Source organism: Mus musculus, chromosome 16 (assembly GCF_000001635.26).
Source record: "Mus musculus strain C57BL/6J chromosome 16, GRCm38.p6 C57BL/6J".
In the NCBI taxonomy this organism is placed as follows: domain Eukaryota; kingdom Metazoa; phylum Chordata; class Mammalia; order Rodentia; family Muridae; genus Mus; species Mus musculus.
Genome location: NC_000082.6, coordinates 56,113,555 through 56,138,550, shown reverse-complemented (window position 1 = coordinate 56,138,550; position 24,996 = coordinate 56,113,555). Strand labels below are relative to the sequence as shown.

Here is a 24,996-nt window from a genome sequence, read left to right as displayed (position 1 = left end):
TCTTGCATAAATTAAGTAAGTCAATGTATAAAAGGTAAAATGATAATGAACCAATGTGTAATAAAGCAAACATAACCCAAAGCTACTTGTTAATGTATTTCAAAAATGGTTCAAGCCAGGCGGTGGTGGCACACGCCTTTAATCCCAGCACTTGGGAGGCAGAGGCAGGTGGATTTCTGAGTCTGAGGCCAGCCTGGTCTACAAAGTGAGTTCCAGGACAGCCAGGGCTACACAGAGAAACCCTGTCTCGAAAAACCAAAAAAAAAAAAAAAAATAAGGTTCAAAACCAAGAAAAATAAAGATTAGGACAGATTAACAAATTTTATCTATATAAAATAATTTAAAATGTAAGATGCTGGCAAAATAATTAAAATGTTGAGGTAAAAACAAATTTTAGTTTCAGAGTGGAGGTGCACTCCTTTGTGACTTCACAGCCAGCCTGGTCTACACAGTGGGCTCCAGGACAGAGAAGGCTGCACTGAAAGACCTTATCTCAGAAAAAGAACAAAAGAAGAAAAACAAATTTTTCTATGATAAGAATAAATCTTCTTTATTGGATATTTTATTTACATTTCAAATGTTATCCACTTTCCACGTCTCCCCTCCGGAAACCCATTAGGCCATCCCCCCTTCCCTGCCTCTATGAGGGTGCTCCCACACCACCTACCCACCCACTCCCACCTTCTTGCCCTGGCATTCCCCTACACTGGGGCATTGAACCCCCTCAGGCTTAAGGGCGGCTCTTCCCACTGATGTCCAACAAGGCCATCCTCTGCCACATACATGGCCAGAGCCATGGGTCCCTCCATGTGTACTCTTTGGTTGGTAGTCCAGTCCCCGAGAACTCCGGGGGGGGGGGTGGAGGGGGGTGCTTGGTTGATACTGTTGCTCCCCCCATGGGGCTGCAAACCCCCTCAGCTCCTTCAGTCCCTTCTCCAACTCCTCCATCAAGGACCTCACGTTCAGTCCAATGATTGGCTGCAAGCATCTGCCTCTGTATTTGTCAGGTTCTGGCAGAGCCTCTCAGGAGACAACCATAACAGGCTCCAGTAAGCAAGCACTTCCCAGCATCCACAATACCTTCCAGGTTTGGTGCCTGTATATAGGATGGATTCCCAGGTGGGGCAGTCTCTGGATGGCCTTTCCTTCAGTTTCAGCTCCACACTTTGTCTCCATATTTACTCCTCTATTTTGTTCCCTCTTCTAAGAAGTACTGAAACATCCACTTTGGTCTTCCTCCTTCTTGAGCTTCATATGGTCTATGAATTGTATCTTGGGTCTTCTGAGTTTTGGCGCTAAAATCCACATATCAATGAGTGCATACCATGTGTGTTCTTTTATGACTGGGTTACCTCACTCAGGATGATATCTTCAAGTTCGATCCATTTGTCTAATAATTTCATGAAGTCATTGTTTTTAATAGCTGAGTAGTACTCCATTGTGTAAATGTACCACATTTTCTGAATCCATTCCTCTGTTGAGGGACATCTGGGTTGTTTCCAGCTTCTGGCTATTATAAATAAGGCTGCTATGAGCATAGTGGAGCATGTGTCCTTATTACATGTTGGAGCATCTTCTGGGTACATGCCCAGGAGTAGTATAGCTAGGTCCTTGGGTAGTACTATGTCCAATTTTCTGAGGAACCGCCAGACTGATTTCCAGAGTGGTTGTACCAGCTTGCAATTCCACCAGCAATGGAGTAGTGTTCCTCTTTCTCCACATCCTAGCCAGCATCTGCTGTCACCTGAGTTCTTGATCTTAGCCATTCTGACTGGTGTGAGGTAGAATCTCAGGGTCATTTTGATTTGCATTTCCCTGATGACTAAGGATGTTGAACACTTCTTTAGGTGCTTCTCGGCCATTCGAGTTTCCTCAGTTGAGAATTTTCTGTTTAGCTCTGTTCCCCATTTTTTGATAGGGTTATTTGATTCTCTGAAGTCTAATTTCTTGAGTTCTTTGTATATATTGGATATTAGCCCTCTATTGGATATAGGATTGGTAAAGATCTTTTCCCAATCTGTTGGTTGCTGTTTTGCCCTTTGCCTTACAGAACCTTAAGAATAAAACTTTTAACATTTTTTTAAATACAAAAGAAAATACATATGAAAGAGAATATAAAAACTTTAGCCTGGAAGAGTTCAAACCTATGTGAACAATAGATTACTTAAAAGACAGGGTAAAAAATACCATCTTGACTTTCTGCAATACTTCCTTTTAAAACATGAGCAAATTTGATACACCTGCACACACAACACACACACACACACACACACACGGAATATATTAGTTAAATCTCAGAAAGTGTAATATAATACTATTCTCTATTCCTGAAGGCATATCTTGAGCAGTTTCAAAGTTAAAATGCAAGGGATTCACAACTGAGGTAACTCAGATAAGTGACAGTGACACCAAAAATGAGTAAGAATAACCTAGGACAAGTGATCAGAATATAAGGAATGAATTGTAAACTTAAAAGCTAGAGTAACCAAATATTACCAATGTAGTGTCGCAGAAAAAGGATCAGTCACTGCTATGATTACACTACTGAGCCCATTAAATTTACGTTAATTAAGTGTTTTACTTATAAATTAGAAACTAAAATCTCAAATACTTAAAATAAGACAATTTGACTTACAAAAAGCTTTTGACTAAGTCAGTTCATTCTCAAGCGATTTCAAGACCTTTAAGACTAAAACCATATAAGTAACACTATATGGTGTTTTGTTGGATTTTTTTTATTAAGTTCTCAGCAAAATACTACTAGACACTATAAACAAAACTTTAAAATTTGAAATGAAGTAAAAAAGTAATGAAACAGAAAAAAAAACTATTGCAGCAGAAATTTAAAACATGAACTTGAGTTTTGAATGCAAATATTCCCTGCCTGAAGCTAGCATAGTCCTATAGGTGGTAGACCTGAAAGAGAGGCTGGAGGCGTGGTTATGTGGTTAGGAACACACCTGAAACACCAGTGGTAGAATAATGCATGAAGAGAATGTTATAAATAAACACAATAGAATTTCAGTCAGCTGTGAGAAATAATAAAAATTCTAACATTGCAGGAAAGTGTTAAGTGATATAAGCCAGACACAGAGAGATGAAGAGTGTATGCTTTCTCTCAGATGAAGAATCTGGACTTAAATTCAGATATAGACAGTGGGTCTGGACTTAAATTCAAATATAGACAGTGGGTCCAGTATAGAGGCGAGGGGTACTGCAGGAACAAAAGTGTAAAAAATACATGTGACATGAAAGCAGTAGAGCTATCTGAAAGAAGCAGCAGACCGGCAAAAGAGAAGAGACCAGGGTAGGCAGGAGCAAAACTGATCAAAGTATAATGATATGCATGTATAAAACATCCCAGTAAAAGCTGGAGAAGTGCCTCAGTGGTTAAAGGGGACAAGCTTGCTCTTGCAGAGGATCAGAGTTCAATTCCTCCAGAGCACCAGAGTTAATTAGAGTTGGGCAGCTCACAACCACCTGTAACTCCAGCACACCACCTCTGGCCTCCAAGGGCACCAGCACTCCCTTTATACACATGTATGTGCACACAGGCGCGCGCGCGCGCGCACACACACACACAATTTAAATTAATCTTTAAAAACATGTCAAAAGAAAGGTTATTTTATATGCTAGTAGTTAACAATTATTAAAAATCACTAAGTAAATGATTTAATGTTAGCAAAAAAGGAGAGTAATAACAGAAGAAAAAACAGTAAAGATTTCAACAGAAACACAATCGAGGAAAACAGTTCAAAAGATGAACAAAACTAAAAGTTGGTTATTTGAAAAGGTAGTAGACAATTTTAAGACCCTTAGAAAAACTAAAACAGTTGAAAATTAGAAAAATGAAGATATTACAACAGAGAAGTCTAAAATGAAAAGTATCATGAGAATATTATAATTTATATGCCCCAAACCAGAAAACTCTGGGGAAAAAAATTATAAATTCCTAAACATATACCAACTCGCAAAACTGACTCATGGAGAATTAAACCTGTTTAGACCAATAATTAGCAATGAACTCTGGTTATAAAATACCTTTTCTATCAAAGAAATGCCATCACCTATCAAAGAAAAGGTGATGGCATCACTACAAAATTCCATCCCCAAAAACATAAGCAATACAAAGTCAGCTGTGCCAGAACCAAGAGACTCCCAAAACAATACAGACTATTGTCAACTGCCCTTGGCTGCCTTCCAGAAGTTGAAGGGAAGATCCTGTTGCTAAAGACACAGCACACTTGAGACACACGACTGGAGAAATCCAGCTGGATAGGACCTGGAAGCCTCCTCCTTGAAAACCACTTCTCACAGTATCAGAAGGTGCTGCAAACTGCCAAAGGAGAAAAGCAGTCGTCCTACCCAGATGTAAGACCTGCGAACCACAATGACCACGTGGCATGATTTCCCCGAAGGTGCAATAGTGGCACTCATATCTTGAGAGTAAACAACAGCCACTTCACTAGGCTTAAGATTCACTCAATAGGAGGAAATTCACACCCACTACTATAAACCTAAAAAATGGCCTGGGACTGCTGAGGTGATGGACCCTGGAGGAGAATCTGCTCTTACCACTTTCCTAAACCAGAATAAATTCTAACTGCATTCTAAGAATTTATCCTAATACCCACACATAAATGTAAATCTTTTTGCAGCAGGTAAGAGTCCATTACAGAAAGGCAAAACTGTTGGAAATAACAGAGAACAAAGCAAGGAGTGATGAATCTACATCACAACCTACACCTAAGGCTCAAGGAACATCACACAAGAGGGCAAAGAAAGGCTGTGTAAGGGGCACCTGTGAAATCTCAGCAATATGGCTGCCCAATGCTAAGGTGGATAGGGAAAATCTCACACAGTCCTTTCCTAGCCAAGCTACAAGAAATGGCTGCTGAGAGAAAGGTTTAGCATTTTCCAGGGATGAGCTCCAGCCAGTTACGCAATCCCATATCACCAGCCCTAAACATATAACATAAAAGAAACGCTAATGGACTCAGCAAGTTGCTTTTATATATACATGTCTGTATATACATGTATATAAATGAAACAATAATTAAAGAGGAAGAGGTCATGAATATGAGAGGAAATGGGGAAAAAGAGATGGGGATGGGCACAGAATTGTTGTAAATACAGTACTCACATATGAAATTATCAAAAAAAATTAAAACAATTAAAAGGAAAGAACAATGAGTATCTAAAATAGGCCTTAGTTTAAAATTATTTCATGATTAAAGTATAATAATTAAGGTTTATATGTTAAGATAATGAAAATTGCCATGTTGAATAAGCAAATATTCTACCTGAAGTAAGTAATTTAAATTTTCTATTCAACACTGGTATTTTCTATCAACTCTTGATTTCTGATGTAAATTAAAACTTTCCTTCCCAAATAATTCTATTCTGATTATCTGTAACAGGGAGTAGTAACATCTCTTGGTAGAATAAGGCTAACACAGAGATTTTTATTCTTCACATAATATTTGCTCGTATTAAGTGCATAAGTGTAAAGTTTTTCAGAGGAAACAAGTTTCTATGGTTACAAGCCGCATTGATCTACTGTCAGAGTTTGTACTTGGTGTTATGTATAATAAGGATTGGCATGTTACCACATTCTTTGAAATAACAGAATAATAATAATAGCAATAATTAACAGACAGTCTGTCTCTGAGAAGCTCTAAATAATTTCTATATATCCATTCTGCTTTTGAAGTGGGTAAGGATGGTTACAACAGATGTCAAATCTATTCTGTGTTCATCTTATATTTCAGTTATATTGTGATGTATCTACTAAAGTGATGGTAGAGTTATGAGTCTACATATTTCCACTAACTATTCTGAATTCTCCTTTCAAAATGACCCATTTTAAGAAAAGAGAGAACTACTGTTTCCTCGGAGGAGCTCTGAACTCCTTAAACTAACGGTGAGGCTGACCAAACTCTGACAAACGCTTTGCCACAGTGCTGTTGGCAACAGTGGTCTCAGGTCATTCTCGTATTCCAGGACAGACACCTTCAGAAGCATCAACTACAGCAATAATATTTAACAGAATTTGTTTTATTACCAGCAATAAGAAAAAAATGTTACTATTTATTATCAAGCACTGGATTATGGTTTTTACTTAAATCTACACATCAATCCAAAGAGACATATATTCTTATCCCTGTTTAAAAGATACAACGAACTTGCCAGGGTAACTCAGTGTGTCAGCAATACGGATGAAAGCTGAATTCAGATCTAGCTACATTTATGTTTATTCCAAATATAAGAACTAAAGACATTTGACAACAGAAGAACTGATTTTCAGAGAACACATCAAAGCTACCCAGAAACTTCACAACAAATTTTAAGGAACTTGAAGAGAGAGTTTTCACTGAAGAGATCCTGGAAAGAAGCAAAAATGTCATACTTACACTTATTATTCCTCTTTGGAGTAAAGCCTGAAAAGCGCAGATTACAACAGATAGCTTCCTACACCTCTCACAAGAACTATTTCCTTAATTACATGAATCTAGCCCACTGTAATTTATATCCTATAGGAAAACATCATCATAAATTTCAACAAAACATGCTTACATTAGAACACTTGTTTATTTCACATATTTTTTAATTTATATATTTATTTAAATGTAGGAGTGCTCTGTCTGCATGTACACCTACATGCCAGAAGGGGGCAACAGATCCCTTTATAAATGGTGAGGCATCATGTGGTTGCTGGAAATTGAACTTCGGAAATCTAGAAGAACAGCCAGTGTTATTAACCGCCATCTCACCAGCCCTATATGATTTTTATATGCAGAAAAATTTTCACGTGATATTTAAAAGACAATTCAATGAGGCTGGGAGATGTTCTTCCAGAAGAACAGGGTTTGATTCCTAGTATCCACATAGCAGCTCACAACCAACTGTAATTCCTGTTCCAGGGAATCCAACACTCTCTTCTCAGCTGCAAGGACACCGCACATGGAGTACAGACATATATATATACAGGCAAAAGTTCCATGTGTATAAAGATAGGATGGAAATTTTTCAATGACAATGTAAACATTTTTGTAAAGTAGTATTTCCAAAATTAATTGACTTTTTACAGTTCAGAAAAATTAAGCTCAAGGTTCAATGTCATAGACATTAACCTAGTTGTATAAAATTCAAATGCATTAAGTTAAGAGTGAATATAAAGATAAATATGGCACAAAACCTTTCCTTAAGCAAGATGCTTTCACTCTACTAGAGTAGGGGAAAAAACACATAAAATAATATAATAAATGCATTTCTTAAATCTCTAATTATATATTCAATCTACTGTCTGAATAATACTGAAAATCTTTTAGATTATTTTTTAGCTATTTTTTTTAATTTTATGCGTCTGAACGTTCTGCCTGCATGTATGTATGTGTGCCAGTTGAGTGCCCAGTGTTCACAAAGGTCAGGAGAGGGCATCTGACCCCTAGAAACTGGAGTTACAGATGGCTGTGAGCCATCATGTGGGTGCTAGGAACAGAACCCAGGCGCTCTACAAGAGAAGCTGCTGTCTAAACACTGAACCTCCTCTCAAGCCCACCATTGACATTTTTTTTTTAAAGAAGGGAATTTTTTTTAAAGACTGTGCTAGCTAGCTTTAACTATGAACCTGACATAAGCTAGAATCCCGTGGGAACAGTGTCTCAGTGGAGAACAGTCTACTCTGGGTTAGCCTGGAAGCATGTCTGTGGCGGATGGTCTTAACTCCATTCACTGCTTTAGGCACTGACACACGGGCAGGAAATCCTGAGCTATGCATGAACATGCTTCTGTTTCTGAACACAAGCAAGCACGCATGAACATACACGTATGAACATACACGCATGAACATACACATATGAACATACATGCATTTACTTCTCTCTGGTCTTGGCTGTGGATACAGTGTAATAAGCTGCTTCAAGCTCCTGTCATTGTGACTTACCCACAGTGACAGATTATAACCTGGAATTATGAGCTAAAGTAAAACATTTTCCTATAAGTAGCTTTTTGCCAAAATATTGTCACAAAAACAGAAAGGAGTAGAACAGAAACCTAATACATAAATTATCTTTGATGCATCATAAATTAGATATGAAGATTTCAGAAGCTTGTAAGAAATAAAAAAAAATTTTAAAGATAACACTTGTTAAAAATGTTAAGAAATTTGTTATACACCTTTAAAAGGGTAACTTTAAGTATAATATTTACAGTGAAAAATATAAGCTTGAAGAAGACAGTTGGGGAGCTGGGGACATGAAGACCAGAACAAATTGTCACTGAAATGAAAGCTCTAAATTCTACAGACTTAAAGATGAAAATACATTTGACTAGTATTTAGCAGATGAATGTTTAAAAATCTAGAAGTCACAATTCACAGACCACAGAAGCTCTAGAAGAAGGAGGACCAAAGTATGGATGCTTTGATCCTTCTTAGAAGAGGGAACAAAAATACCCATGGGAGGAGATACAGAGACAAAGTATGGAGCAGAGACTGAAGGAAAGGCCATCCAGAGACTGCCCCACCTGGGGAGCCATCCCATATACAACCACCAAACCCAGACACTATTGTGGATGCCAACAAGTGCTTGCTGACAGGAGCCTGATATAGCTGTCTCCTGAGAGGCTCTACCAGTACCTGACAAATCCAGAGGCAGATGCTCTCAGCCAACCACTGGACTGAGCACAGGGTCCCCATTGGTCCTCCAGAAAGGACCCAAGGAACTGAAGAGGTTTGCAGCCCCATAGGAGGAATAACAATATGAACCACCCAGTACCCCTAGAGCTCTCAGGGACCACCACTACAAAAAAATAAATAAACAAATAAATAAATAAATCTAGAAGTCAGCCCATTTGATTCCCACTGGCCTGGGGTAGCCCAAAGAAAGATGCCCACCCTGGTCCCTATGGCCTGAGGAGGGTGGAAGAAATTCACCCAAATGCCCACTCAAGCCAGGCCATCCTGGAACAGCCAGAAGAAAAACACCCAAGTGGCCACCCCAGCCAGAAGAAAGACATGCAAGAGCTTGCTCCAAGTGCCACATTATTATGGGCAAATATGTGATGGAAAAATTGGGAAAGCTGGTGTACACAGTGGGAAGATGGGAGAGAATGAAGCAGAGAGGTTCATATACTATAGATAAAGATGAAACTGGGGACTTGATGGTGGTAAGGAACAGGCGGATATGAGGAGGCCATGGAGAGGTTCTAGGAAAGGACCGTGTCTGGGTCTGCTGCATGAGAGGTCTGTGTTGAAACCTGTGCCTGGCGTTACCACCAAAAGCCAAGCACATGTCTGTGGTCTGTGCTGAGTGGCCTGCACTGCCACCTAAGGCCACTGGGACATCTGGGCCCATGCTGTTGCCATGGCTGGGTCCATGGTCCTATCACAGCCAGGGTCTGTGTCGATGTCCCCTGCCCCTGTTACCACCAGAGGCCATGCAGAAGAGAGCCACCTCCCAGCAGCTTGCTGAAGAGAGTCTTCTGGCTGCTTTCAGACCAAGATGTAGAACCCTCAGCTCCTTCTCCAGCACCATGTCTGCCTGCAGGCTGCCATACTTTCTGCCATGATGATAATGGACTTTATCTCTGAAACCGTAAGCCAGCCAAAATTAAATGTTTGCCTTTATAAGGGTTGTCCTGTAATTCCAGCATTTGGGAGGCAGAGGTAGGCGAATTTCTGAATTCAAGGCCAGCCTGGTCTACAAAGTGAGTTCCAGGACAGCCAGGGCTACACAGAGAAACCCTGTCGCAGAAAACCAAGAAGAAGAAAAAAGAAAATGGAAAAAAAAAAAAAAAGAGTTGTCCTGGTCATGGTGTCTCTTCACAGCAATTAAACCCTAAGACATCAGACCTGAGGGTATAAGAGGAGAGCTGACCCTGCCCCTTGCTAGCTGCAGCACTGGATGAGCTACCTGGAGCAGTGCTGGAGAGCTTACCCTGGTGGTGCTGTGCAGGAGAGCTGGCAGGCTAACCAACTCAACTCCTCCTAGGCCCAGATCCAGAGCTATGAGTTGGCCCACCCAACATCTACCCCATCCAAGAACTACTGGGTGCATGAAAAGGCCTAGTCCTACATATCTGAAACTGCAGGATCTCCAGGACACAGGGCAACAACAGGATATCCAAGAAGAGTCCTGGTGAGGATCCAGTATTGATAGTGTAGCAGAAGCCAGAGGTCTCAAACCAGACCAATGACCATTGCAATGAACATTTGCAAGGAAAAATGTGTGGTCAAGTGTGTACTGTGACACAATACAACTTCCATGATGATATTTTTTATGTTTTGGGGGGAGTTGTTGATTGTTGTTGTTTTCTTCTTTTCTTTTTTCTTTTCTTTTTGGGGGAGGTTGCAAGGGCAGAGGGTGGATACATAGGAACAGGGTTAAAGATAAGTAGGATTGGGGATCCTGATGTGGAATTCACAAAGAATCAACAAAAAGTTTTTAACCGTCTGGCAGTCAGGCTTAGTGGTACCCACACAAAGGAAGCATCGCACTTGCAAGAAGGCAAAGGATCACAAGTCTAAGACTGCATAGCTGGGCTGCAGAGCGAAAAGTCTCTCAACCACACTCGCTAACTTTTATTAACTGAGCACCTTCTAGTTTTTTTCACAAATTATTTCTTAATTCTAGACCCCCACTTAGCGCCTGAAGCCGAGTAAATTAATATCTATTTTTAAGTACTACAGTAAGTTGCATTGGTTTACAAACCATTCTTGTCAGCAGTATATCTAGCCATTTATTCAATAAATATTTACTAAAGCACTAAATGCCAGTTTCAGTTTTCCTAGTATAAACACAGTGGGTAAAAATGGGTGGGTGGATGGATGGTGGGTGGGTGGATGGATTGATTATGGATGGATGGTTGGTGGGTAGATGATGGGTGGATGGTGGGTAGATAGATGGATTATGGATGGATGGTGAGTGGATGGTAGGTGGGTCGATGGATGGATGGTGGGTGGGTAGATGATAGATGGATGGATGATGGATGGATGCTGGGTAGGTGGATGGATGGATTCACAAAGAAATGAACAGACAGATGAGTGGAAGAATAGGCAGGAAGAGAAAAGAAGGGAGGAATAGAATTATTTCAATTATACCAGATAAATAGGTATGAATACTAAACAGACAACAAAAGTCTCATTCATTGTTTGTGTGGTCCTCACACAACCCCATTGCTGGGGTGTGGGAACACCGCTTGGGCAGGCAAAAATGCAGAGACGGTAGACTGCATTTATCCTATGCATGCATTGGGTGATGGGCTTGAGGGAACTACCCATACACCACTGAGGGAGTGGGGAAATGGAGCCTAAGATGTGGGAGGCCAAAGCTGGGGTTCCCTGACTCCTGAGCATCCAGCCACCACTGGAATTCATGCAGAGGAGTTGGGAACAGAGGGTTGGGGTCCATGACCTACAATGAGGAGCCCAGGGCTAGGGGATCCTAAACTTCTGGATATCCAGATGCCACTGGGTTAGGGAATGAGGAACTTCAGCTTAGCTAATTAGCAATTGTCCTTAGCTCAGCGGTGATTGTCTAAGTGAGGACGGACTTTCTGCAGAAGAATAGACGGTGCAGCTCTGTAGACGAAGGCTTCCTCCATGCTCCTCCATGAGGTTCTTGATGAAAGAGACAGTCCTTGGTTCCAAACTGTTTGTTTGTTCATCAGGGAAAATAGGTGCATACCACCTCCTCAGGGTAGACCAGAGATTAAATACCTTTTGCAGGAAGAAATGAATGTCCAGGAAGGGAGGCTTATTGGCTAAGCCCTCGGGGCCTCTAGGTACCGCACCAGCATGGAGAACTCTAATCTATGTGACCACAGGTCATGTCCTTATGTGCAGAGTGTGGTCACGTGACAGGGGACAGGTCAGGAGCAGGTGAAGCTCTTACCACCCTCTCAGAGGTTCCAGGGCTTCCCAACTGTGCAACCTTACCAAGTTTCCTAGCACAGTCCACTGCCCCACAACTCCTCCTTTTCCTTTTATAAAGAAGAAATGTCATTAGAGTGACTGTTTCGAATGTTATTTGTAGTGAAAATTCCGGGTAGGTGGGTATAAGCGTCAAGCATCAAACACAACACAAGCCAGAGAAGTAACAAGGGATGGGGGCTAGCAAGGCAAGGAGTTACTGAACCAACTAATGTTTAGTGGATTGAAATCGAGTTTGTACAGAGTCTGTAAGGATATTAACATCGGTTTAAAAAAAAAAACAGTTATCTATTTGATTTAGCAAGAGAGTTTATCTGTCACTGGAAGGTCCCAAGGCTGTCAGCATCTGCTTGTCTCAGAACTGTTTAGTCAGATGACAAAGGCAGCTTTATTGGTGCAGGCAGGTCCAGGAGATGGCTGGTCAGTCTCCGTCTGGCCTGTGGCAGTAGTGCTCTTTTTCCCTTTTTTAGAGGTAAGCCTGTAGAAAAATCACAACCAAGAAGCAAAACCCCAGCAGGGGATGTCTGCACAGGGTGGGGAATGTGTATGTACAGTTTTCTTACGAGCACATCCTGCTCTGCTGTGATGGTCCTAGAAAAAGGGCAAGGGTGTTTGAGGAATTCAGTCCTAGAAGCCATCCTTCAAGTGGGGAGTCACCTGTGTTGTATTAAGGAAACCAGAGGGAAGAATTGAAAATTCATTTGATTTAGATGGCTGAGGAAGAAAATGTCCTGCTAATTATGTATCTGGGATAGGCAGTAACAACTTGTCTGTAAAAGGAAATTAGTTGTTAATTAAGGATTAAATAATGGTTATTAATGTAGTTGGTTTGACCTATGGGAGTATATTAAATATTATTTTTAAAGTTTAAAAGAAATTTTAGGACAATCTTAGTTTAGAAGACACAAACATTATTTCAGGTGTTCCTATTACAGAAAAAAAATAAACATTTAAATAAAGAAGCATGAAATTTTTGGGTATTTTGTTTTAGGTGCTCCTACTAGGCAAAGAACAAGCATTTAAACAAAGCAGCATGAAAATTTTGATTCTCAGCAGCAAGATCTTAGCTACTGTCCTTGCTTGGTAGGCTCTGTTTGCCTAGGTGGAGGGGTACAGGCCTGCTCTGCCATGCCTCAGCTGTGGCTGTCTGCTCCAGCAGGCAGGTCCCTTTTTCTCCCCAGGTGTTTGCCTTGGCTGGTATTGCTAGAAGGCAGGTGAAGGAGGGGTGTTTTATGTACACCCTAAAAGTAGAACGGAAAGAAAAGGAGCATAGAAACTTTCTGGCACCTTATCAGCAGGGTCGGAGGGCGTGGGGGCGGGGGTAGCAATTGCAGTTTTTGTTAATGGCCCATTGGACTATCTGGATTTAGATGGAGGTCAGTGGAGTATCTACACCCGAAAACAAAAGTGGGAAGACGTCAGAGTGTCTGTCTTTAGAGTGGGAAAGTCTGGGTTTTGGAACTAGCGCCAGAGGTTGCTCATAGTCTGGAGTTCCTATGTGGGCCTGCGTGGGTCCAGCTGGGATTTGCATCAGCTGGGTATGTCCCTCCCACATTGTAGGTGCCAGATGTGGCTCCGCCCTTCACCGCTAGGGTGTGAGGACACCACTGGACAGACAAAACGCAGTGATGCTATATTGCACTTATCCTATGCCCACTGTTGGCTGATGGCCTTGAAGAAAGCACCAATACAACGCACAGGGGGTGGGAAAATGCAGTCTAATATGTGGGAGGCCAAAGATGGGGTTCCTTGACTCCCAGGCATCCAGTCACAACTGGAAACCTCGCAGAGTTGGAACAGACTGGTCAGGGGTCCATGGGCCTGCAAAGAGACACCTAGGGCCGGGGGCCTCCCAAACTCCTGGACATCCAGATACCACTGGGTTTTGAGGAGTTGGAAGGGAAGGGGCCCTCAGGCTGAGGACAAGCCCCGGGGCTGGGGGCGGGCTGCTGGGAAATGGAGAACTCCGGCTTAGCTGAGCAGTGGCAAGTCTGGGAGTTTGGACCTTTGGGCCTTCTGCAGAAGACTTATATGGTGTAGCTCTGTAGACAAAGGCTCCTCCATGCGGTTCTTGATGAAAGAGACAGTCATTGGTGCCAAACTGTTTATTGATTGTTCATTGTGGAAAATGAGTGCATACCACCTGCTCAGGGTAGACCAGAGATTAAATACCTTTTGCAGGAAGAAATGAATGTCCAGGAAGGGAGGCTTATTGGCTAAACCCTCAGGGCCTCTAAATACTTCACTAGCATGGAGAACTCTGTTCTGATCTATATGACCACAGGTCATGTTCCTATTTAGGGAGTATGGTCACGTGACAGGGGACAGGTCAGGAGCAGGTGAAGCTCCTGCCACCCTCTCAGAGGTTCCCTCTCAGAGTTCCGGGGCTTCTAAACTGTGCAACCTTACCAAGTTTCCTGGCACAGTCCACTGACCCATATCGATTTTTCCAAAACAAAATAGACTTTTGATTCTGATCAATAGCCATAAACTGCTGCTTCCAAAAGACATCCTATGGGCAAAAGTCACACTAGCCATTAAAGCACATTTGTTTTATATTTATAATAACACAATAATATATCTGAAGGAAAGATCAGGCACATGAAAATAAATATATATATTTTTAGTAAAGTTATCACTAGACATACCTTTCAGATAAAAAGCTCTTGTGATGATTTACACTCTGACAAGACTCTAAGCTGCCATCAGATGATGAAGAAAGTTGCTCTGATTTCAGGTTGGCTGTATCACTCAAACTGGCCTCAGTTACAGGTGGGATCTTTAAATATTTTCTTCCTAATTCTGTTTGCCGGATATCCGTCAGTATAACTCTGGGTGTCCTGCCACATAAAATAACAAACACTGTACTGTACTAGAGTTTTCATGCAGGGGAGGAGAAAAAGAAGAGGGAAAAAATGTACCCAATAAAGTTGAATTTTCAAATATTGTTACTTCAGTGCAAGTAAGCTTTATTAGGATCGTAGCATTCAGGGAATCAACGTATGAATACTCAAAACTTTGGGTAGATACAATCTTGTTTCTAAAAGTACTTCTTTCTTACAAAGCCCAGGACAGGTTATTAGTATGAGACTATAATGTCTTTAACTTTACTAACAGATGCTATAGCAACAATTAAAGTTTAACTAATTTTTCTCCAAAAAAAATGCCTTTTTCTTTTCCAGCATTTATTAAAAATACGTATCACCTCAAACCAATCCATGAAAACTGTATTTTTATTTAGAGAAAGATCCCTGATAAGTAATTAAACACTCATCAAATGACAAATGCTTCATCCAACAAGGAAGACAACATTCAGATTATATCCATGATAATTCCAGATCCCACAAATGGAACAGCACACATGCTTATGGTCATTCCTATGTTCACATAATAATAGCATTGGGTAAGTGGGCCAATAGGCTAAAGGTTTAGAAATTTATAGTGTATTTTTAAATATTTAAACTTTCTAAACTGGGGGAATTTCTATCAGATATACTATTATATGTCATGCATCTTTACAACCAAAAACGGTAGCAAAATCTGCTAGGTCACTCATCTTCTATTCTGAATAAATGATGCTCCTTTAACACCCTCCGCTTACGCCTCATTGATCTTTTTAAAAACAACAACAAAAAAAAAACTTTTTTTTCAATTTTTTATTAGATATTTTCCTCATTTACATTTCAAATGCTATCCCCTATACCCTCCCCCTGCCCTGCTCCCCTACCTACCTACTCCCACTTCTTGGCCCTGGCATTCCCCTGTACTGGGCATATAAAGTGCCCCCAGAGCTCGTGTCTCTAGCTGCATATGTAGCAGAAGACAGCCTAGTCGGCCATCATTGCGAAGAGAGACTCATTGATCTTTTAAACAGCAGTTCCCGATTGGCTGGCATTGTCTGTGTTAGCAATCCTTGGTATCTCCAGCAGTCTTCAATTAGGTCCTCCTGAAGGAGATGACTTTGCAGCTATGCAGCCCCTGGTGTTTATGCAGAGGTTTATGCACATCATTCCTCCTACACCCCACATCCCCTTATCTACTACAAATATGTAGCTAACACACTCCACTGATATTTTGTGGAAACCAAGGACGTTTTTAGAAAAGCCTTACGTACTTCTGCTTAAATAAAATGTCAACATCACTAAATATTATTAAATATGCGGAAGTACTCTTTATTTTCATTATGTAAAGACACTGTGTTACTTTCACTATATTCCAGACCACATAAAATGTTGGGCTTTAAAAGAGCTTTAGGACTAATGCAATGGCCTGACAACCTGAGGTCAATGCTTAGATCTCACATGAAGGTGGAAGGAGAGGATCAGCTCCCAAAAGTCCCCCTGTGACCCCCACAGGTATGCTATATCGTGTGCACATTCTCACATACCACACATGCATACCCACTGATAACAGCAAATAGAATTAGCTACAGATAGTAACTTTAAATTAGTTCTCTATTTTCAACAAAGAGTATCATTCCAAAGTCTTGAGTGATATGGCCGAGTCTTCCAAGTAGCTCTTCCCTGAGGGCCTGTCTTCGGACATTCTGCTTCTTTCATTCTAAGAACGCGATATGAGTAACTAAGCATTTCTACAGGTAGGTACTTCAGGAAATCCTTGAATATCCATTTCTATTATAACCATCATTAAAAAGTTCTACAATGATTAAATAGCATCTGAGATCTAAAGCCAGAGCTGATGGTAAGTACAGTTCCCTTAAATTAAGGCTGAGAAAGAGTGGAAGACTACCACCTAGTACACTGCAATTTGGAGAAGGCAAAGCAGAAATATTTTTCATTAATGTTGCATCACTTATAATTACAAGCATCCTACTTAATACTGCTTTAAACACTTAATGCCTGAATTATGCTTTGAAGTACTAGATTGAAAAAAAATGCTAGATTTGAAGTGGTGTGGGTAATGAAGAATCAAAAATGAGACTCAAGGTTTCTTTTGTCTAATCTCAGACCATGTACTGCTCTAAAATAAAATTCAACTAAGGCTCTAACACGTCAAGAAAAATATTGATCTGGGTGTGGTGGCACATGCCTGTAATTCCAACACTTGGGAAGCAAGTGAGATATCTGGGAGTTCTAGAGTATACAGTCTACACAGTGAGATTTGTCTAAGGGAAAAAAAATAAAACAGAAAAAGAAAAGGTTGGGAATAAGACAGAAACATATTTAAGTTATCACCAGATTTTTCCAAGGAAATATGTTAGTGCACATAGAATTTTACTTACTTAAAAAAAAAGATCCTGATATACTAAACTGATAACTCAATTTGAGAATCAATAAAGTATTGCTCATTATACAAAAAGTGAATCCAAAAGTTTTAGGATATAGAAAGAAGTTTGGGGGCACATAGAAAATAGATCAAAGAAAAAAATGCCAACTGTTAGTTTAAATACCTGACAATGGCATAATTTACAGGTGGCTTCAAGTGTTCAGTTCCTAAAATAAACACTGTTTCTGAAATAAAGGGGTTGTGTACAAAATATTTTAGTCCTAAATGATTCTGGAAAAGATAAACTGACCCAAAAAATCGGCAAGAAGAGGGTGCATTGCTCAGAATTTTCTTTGGATAATAAATGACTGCCCAATTGTCTTGAGCTGTCCTGGAGGCCCCAGCATGGAGCAGAGCTACCCACACCACCCTGGGCTGCTCCTGCCACTTCAGCAGGTCACGTCTACTGAGGGAGAGCAAGCTGGACGCTTCAGGATGGACGCACGCATGGAGGGTGAAGAAGGAAGAGGGCAGCTCCGAAGACAGCCAGGTCCATCAATCAACTCTGGGACTGATGGGATGACCAAGGTTGTAGACAGATGGCCCTCACATTCCATCCTCATGTTATCATTTACATCGGTAGAGTTTGAAGAAAGAAAAATATTAAAAAGGAGAACTGAACACTTGAAAAGATAAATAAATGTAAGCTGAATACGAAATGTAAGTCAGACAAACTCAAACTTCTTTCCTAGAACAGAAAAAACAAAATTCAAACAAAAATTATTTTTGAAAGATTAGACACCAAACTATAGTAGAAGCTGCATTTCTTAAGATGCCACAGACCTTAAAGCTCTCCAACACTGTGTTCAAGGCGTATACCAACATGTCCCTAATACTTCACTTTTCAACTAGAAAACATTCTTGACTATGTGGAAGATTACACAGAACAAAATAAAAAATAGTTTAATGAACTAATTAATGGATAAAATAACATAGTAAAGTCCAATTTCTATTTTACTGCAGGAGAAAAAACAAACCACTAGGGTTCAGGAGGATGAAAAGGTAAAGAGAGGCACATGGCAAACGAATTAGGCTCCCAGGCTGTGGCCACTCACCACCAGAAGAATCTGACTCCACCGCCAAATAACAGCTGTTTTGGGAGAGTTACTTACCATAACTTCTGTTTCTGAGCACTGAGCACCTTAGAGCTACTATCAGAAGAGTACCTACCTTCCACAATGAGAATTAAACAACAACAGACAAACAAACAAACATTTAAAGCAATAAGCACAATTGCTAGCATGTACTATAGCCAAAGTAAATGCAAGCTTGATTGAATTTTCGTATTACTGGAGTCTTACTCAATGCTAATTTGGGTACCTATCAGACTCTGCAATCTTGTTGAAAATCCGATCTTTTGAAAAGTAAGTGTAACTTCACACCTAGCAATGACTATGGTCTTATACTCAGTGCTTCAGAATTCACAGCCATTGTCTAATGCCTTCTTATCATGTACAGATAAAATCCACTTTGGATACCTTAAGAGTAAAGCTTTGTGTGATGTCCTTACAGAATACAGATCTATAAAGTAAACTAAATCCCTAGTGGCTAGATTGTCTTTGGAACTACAAGTTTGTACTTACAGCATCAGTAGTATCAGTACTGTGCTGTTACCCAGAGCTACCTTGTATTTCAGGAAGTTCTCAAGTTTTACAATCTATCTCAATCCACAATCCAGAAATGGAAGTTAACATGTCATATATTATATCCAATTTGTTTTCCTAAATATGTAAATGTTATTGGTAAATTATATGAAATAACTATAAAATTACATTTCAGAATATAAAAATAACTATACCAAACTAAAGCAGAAATGAACCCTGAAAAACAAGACAGCAAAAGTGTGTTGGAAAAGCTGTGCCTTTTCTGATGACTCCATTGTAGGCTTTATCCTCTCAGAATGTCTATTACAATTTGGCTTATGTATGGCAAGGTAGGAGGTGGAGAGATGGTTTAGCAGTTAAGAGCACTGACTGCTCTTCCAGATGTCCTGAGTTCAATTCCCAGCCACTGCATGGTGGCTCACAACCATCTGTAATGGGATCTGATGCCCTCTTCTGGAGTGTCTGAAGACAGCTACAGTGTACTCATATACATTAAATAAATAAATAAAATTTAGGAAAAAAGTACAGCAAGGTAGGAATAAGGTACAAATATGGGGAGACATTGGAAAACCAATGACATATTAATATATAAGTCATCTCAAGAGCCATTTCTAATAAAGTACACTGAAAACTTGTAATTATACCTCTTAATATAGCTGCAATATAGGAAGTTGCAATACTAATCCACTTTCATTTTTGTGAAATTCACATTAATATCATCCTAAAATATACTGTGTTGCATTTTAACAAGGATATTATAAATCCACTCATTTCTCAGACGACATAATTCAAACTATAAAAGAACTGTTAGTTTTTCCTTTTTTATTCTCTTCTTTTAAAACATTTGTTTATTATTATATACATGTATAGGGTAGAAGACAACCTTCAGAAGTTAGTTCCAGTCTTCCATGGTGAATTTCAGGGATTAAACTCAGGTCAAGCTTGAACACAAAGTGTTCTTACCCCTCGGCCATCTCACTGGCCCATAACTTTAAGAGATCCACAGATTTCCTTTTTGCTCTTTGTGTGTGTGTAGGTATACAGATATGTATGTGTGGGGGCAGGAATATGTATGTGTTTGTGTGTAGATGGATGCATGTTGGGGGAGAATATGTACACACATGTGTATATGTGTGCATGTAGAAGACAAGAGGACAACTGTAGGTTTTGTTCCTTGGGAGCTGCACACATTATTTTTTTAACAAAGACCCCCACTTGGGGCCTAGGGCTTGCCAATTAAGCTAGGCTGGGCAGTCAGTGAGCCCCAGTGTCCCTCCTACTTGTCCTCCCCAGCACTGTGACTGCAAACCCACCCCACTACATCCTGCTTTTAATATGGGTGAGGGATCCCAGTACATGAGATCAACATCAAGCTCTCATGTCTCTTTCTCAGCACTTTACTCACAAAGCCACGTCCCTAGCCCTAAACTTCACAGGTTTCTTTTTCCGTTTATAAAATTGAAATGAACACATTATCACTCAACTAGAATAATACTGGCCTAAAGAAATCATAAAATAAGAACAGTATTTGGAATTCACTGAGTTTTTTTGTTGTTGTTGTTTCAAATGTATAATTTAAGAAAAATAATAAATACACCATTTAGACAAATTCCGAGTATAAATTCATTGGAAAAATATGAGTGTATTGTATTCTGTACTTCACTAATCACTGCCACTGCCAATAAATGAAAGCAAGAGTAAGTTTACCCTCTGTGTATGTCCAACTCAGCTCCTGCTGACCAAAGCTTATAAATGTCTAGAAATTTTCAACCAGGAAAATAAATGTGAACCACATGTGGAAATAAGCTCGCCTATAAAGAGACGTGTACTGGCATGTCCTTTAGAAAGAATCAAACATGCTGGGGCGGTGCTGGTGCATGTCTATATTCCCAGCACTCGAGAGGCAGAGGTAGGGGGATCTCTGTGACCTTTAGGCCAGCCTGGTCAACACAGTGAGTTTCAGGATAGGCAACATTACAGAGAAACTCTGTCTCATAAAAATATAAATAAATAAATAAATAAATAAATAAATAAATAAATAAAAAAAAAAGAGAGGATGTAGGGACCGGAGAGAATCAAACAATTAAGGAATCAAATTTAAAACAAGCGCCACGTTTCGTTTTTTAAATACCTGCTAGCCTGGTATTTCTATAACTCCCGACTCTTTATTCTTATTACATTATATAGTTGATTTGACCCATGTGTTTTCTATTTGTCCTGTTAGTCTGATCCAGGAATGAATGGGATAAACTGTCCTTACAGAAAAAAGCAAGGAGGTTAGTTCATTGCTCTTACATACCAGAATGAAAAGTAAAATTTCTAATAAAAAGTCATTTCAGTACTCAATTAAGTAATTTTGTTTACTTAAAAGTTAAACTTTAGGATGAAATTTAGAGGCAGAGGTAAATTTTCATCTGCTGGGTAAAAATGAAACTAAGGCAAAAGGCCTCCTGTCAAACATCAGAAGACTGAAGCGACACAAAGCTCCTGGTGAAAACAGCAAGTCTCAGAACACACTCATCCAAAGCCATACCCAAGAGGTCTCCAGGTCCTTATTCAAGGCTTGGAATCTCTTTTCTAGGTTGTCATCAAAATTACAGAGCCGAAAATTCATTCTAATAGAAGAGGATATGTATCAATAAAAGTCTGAATATGGTCCTCCGGTAGGAACTGTTTCTTCCATTCAGCAAATACTTACCATTTAATATATGCCTAATACTGTACTAGGAAAAAGGAATAAAGTGTAATACAGGCCCTGTTCTCCTAAAGTTTCCTGTCAAGGATACATACAAAGAAGCTACAAATCACAGTATGTGTGCTATGATGAACAGGCTGTTGAAGAGGACAGAGGGAGGTTTCAAGTGCAGCCGCGTGTGAGAAGGAGACAAAGATGAATGAGATCAGGATTTAGAACCAGCAGAAATCAGTAAAAGGGGAAGAGGAGATTGTTTACAAGATAAAAGAATGAAGAAAATGAAACAGCACATGGCTTTCAGTGAGATATAAACAGTTTCCCAAGAATAATATAAATATGGAGAGCAAACAGACACGGACCAAACAGTCAGTGGGTCAGTCATTTGGCATTTGTGTGCCAAACTTGAAGGTTACAAGGATCCAGACAGATATAAACTCGTGAGTAACAAGTTTCATGTGACTTTCAAATGTAAGGAATGGCTTGATAAGAAAAGTTCATACTCAGGAAGCCCGAACAAGTGGCTATCATAATAATAAAGACACTAAGTTATTGGGGCTTAGATGCTGTGGATGGGTCTGGTGCTGTTTGTATTTTGATGCTAATTCTACTCTCCTGGGCGGGGCTCTAAGGACAGGGAGTGAGTCATATACTCAGGTGACTTCTTGTGAACCAATCCCCTAATGAATAAAGAAGCCAATCACTGGGTGAGTAGGAGGGACTTCCGGTTTGGAGAGTGGACGAGAAGAGGAGTGGAGGAGAGGAAGCAAGAGGGCTCTTTTTGGACTGAGATACCGTGAGGACAAGAGGTAATTACCAGTGTCTCCTAGTTTCAATGGTGGATCCATCAGGATTTGCCAGCAGAGGATTTAGATTTAATAGGGTTTACAAGTTAGTATTTTAATTGTTGCGCCCAGAGATTGAGTTACCATTATTTCTGAACTAAGTTTGTGTTGTGTTTTCCTTCACATGGAAGCTTGTCTGGGTTCAAGAGAGAAAGGTACTGCTGGCAAAATGTGGGTTTGCCTGAGGGGCACCACAAAGGTCATGAGGGTTGTGAAGCATGGGGCTGGTGTGGTAGCTACCCGCCAGTGGGAATTTAGCAAGCTGAGTGGAGAGATTTTGGAGCTCTGAGTCAGAGTCTCCATGAGATTAAAAAAAAACAGGTTGGCCATTGTCCACCAGTGCATGGCTGGCCAGGCTGCTGGGGCACGGGAACTTGTCATTCTTTTTAATATTTCCCACAACACTTAGACTGGAGCGCTGGCAATAAAGATGAAACACTATTTCTGTATAGATTTACATCACAATGATGAGATGTAAGGAATGAAAATAAAAGGGAGTTACAGCCATTCCCAAGTTCTAATTTACAGAGCTTAGTATATGGGTGAGCCAGTCACTCAGACAGCAAAGGGCAACAAACATAAGGGTGAGTTGAAAGTAAAGACTGTTTATACTTTGAAACAAGTCTGAGCTTAGTAAACCTAGACCTCAGCTGAATGCCAGGAACTAGGGAAGGGGGAGAACTAGGGACTATTTTTTTTTTAAGATTTATTTATGTAATGTATGCATGTGAGTGCTGCATTGGCATGTGTGCTTGCATGGCAAAAGAGGACATTAGATCCTGTTACAGATGGTTGTGAACCGCCCTGTGGTGCTGGGAGGTGGCAGGCAGATCTTTGTGAGTTCAAGGTCAGTCTGGTATCTATGGAGAGTTCCAGGCCAAGGGTTACAAAGAGTAAATAGTAAGGACCTGTCTCAGAAAGCCAGAAAAAAAGGAAGGGAGGGGGAATTCCTAATTATAGGCTGTAAAATCAAAGCACTACCATAGTAAGGGGAAAGTTATTCTGATTCTAAACAATTTACCAACCCTAAAAGAATTTTTTGAGAGCTGAAACTAAATGAAATATATACAAGTATTACATTATTATATCATAGATTACAAATTCCAAAAACTAATTCCTTCTTTTTACCACCAAACCTCACATTCAGTTTTTAAATCTAGGAAGCTGGAGATACAGCTCGGTGGTTAAGAGCCTTGCTGCTCTTGTAGATGACTAGAGTCTTGTTCCCAGCACCCACATGGTGGATCACATTATCTGCAACTCCAGTTCTAGGAGAGCCAACACTTTCTCCTGGTGTCTGTGGGCAAGCGCACATAAATGTAAAGAAAAAGAAATAATTTTTTTTTCAAAAAACACAGAATTTTGTCTAATTATTTTTTAAAAATAAACTGAATATTTGTTATTTAAAATGTGAAAGCAATATTTTAATAATATTAAAATCAATGTCTATATTGAATCAATATGTAAAAATTATGAGAACATTCACAAAGCCAAAAGTAGTGAGAATCCAGATTAAGTTCAGTTTAAAATCTATGCTAAGATCTAAAAAAAAGGAGCCATAGTGGTGGAGGAGCTCTAGAGAGAGGAGTGATAGAATATGGGTGCTATGAAAGGGGAAATGAGGAAATTTGAGGACCTTTCTCTGGTGGAGGGGGACAGCAATACAGAAGAAAAGGCAGGACAGATAAATGGCACTATGAATATTTTTAAAAGTCATAGGGAATCACATTGTTTTATGTTTACTCAAAAGTACATATATATATAAGAGTACATATATAATTACATATGTATGTGTATATATGCCATATATAGTGCATTAATATATAATTACTATATGAAGTGAGAACTTAAGGGTTCTTTGGAAAGTCGATTGGATGGTGTTTTGCTGGGGCAAACACGTGAAGAAATGTTTTGTTAAAGTAGACACATGTGTGAAAGACTAAGACATTTTGTTGAAGCAGACCCAGGAGAGAAGATGCTCTACTAAAGCAAGCAGGTGAAAGGACTTGTGATGAAAGATTCTTTGCTAATGACATGCATGTATTGCTCCACCCTACATTGCAGAGTTAAGCTGCATTTGTCGGGACTCCATAGAGAAAAACACCAAAACTCCTGGTAGTGTGCTGCAGTTTCTTGCCGCTTCCAAGGCTCATTGGATGCATGTGCTGAGGCAAGGCACGTGGACACGTGATGTTTGGAGGGTATAAATAGGACTCCACTGAGTGATGGAGGCAGAGCTTGGCTTGCTGGTACAGCTAGCTGTGCAATGCTTGTGGGTCTCCTGTCTTCACAGATCTTCACTTCCCTGAGAGGCACAGCTGAGAACTTCTGGTGTTCCCGTTGGACCCTCCTGCTGACTCAAGCAGAGGATAAGGCTCGGCTGTCTTTGCTAGGTTGTGTCACCACTGTTGCTAACCAGACTCTACTGAACTGCTGGTGTATCAATGAGGTGTTTGTGAGTGGATCAAGCTGCTGCTACCTGCTAACCTGTGAAGTGAACTGCCGATATCTAAACAACACAGCAGGAGTTGCTTCACAGAATCCTTCTAAATAGGTCCATTTCCCCCATCTCGTTCCTGTTCCACTACCTCTGGTGGGTGGTGAGTTACAATAAAGGTTAAAGCATTTAAGAACCAT

General features: G+C 40.1%; 1 protein-coding gene across 14 annotated transcripts in view; it reads right to left on the bottom strand.

Moving 5' to 3' along the window:
- Senp7 (SUMO1/sentrin specific peptidase 7) overlaps nucleotides 1–24,996 on the bottom strand; it is a 132,506-nt gene that overhangs the window by 51,481 nt on the left and 56,029 nt on the right. For 8 of the 14 annotated variants that reach the window (XR_003951814.1, NM_001360073.1, XM_030249230.1 and 5 more), the window contains one exon: nucleotides 14,581–14,772. The exons of 3 other annotated variants lie outside the window; for them this stretch is intronic. Coding sequence is in view for 10 of the 11 variants with exons in the window: in NM_001360073.1 (NP_001347002.1) it covers nucleotides 14,581–14,772 (192 nt within the window). In the remaining variant the exon portion in view is untranslated. Of the gene's footprint in view, nucleotides 1–5,771; nucleotides 12,411–14,580; nucleotides 14,773–24,996 lie in introns of those variants that run through there. 3 more of the 14 variants (NM_001003972.2, NM_001003973.2, XM_030249232.1) reach the window with 2 other exon arrangements.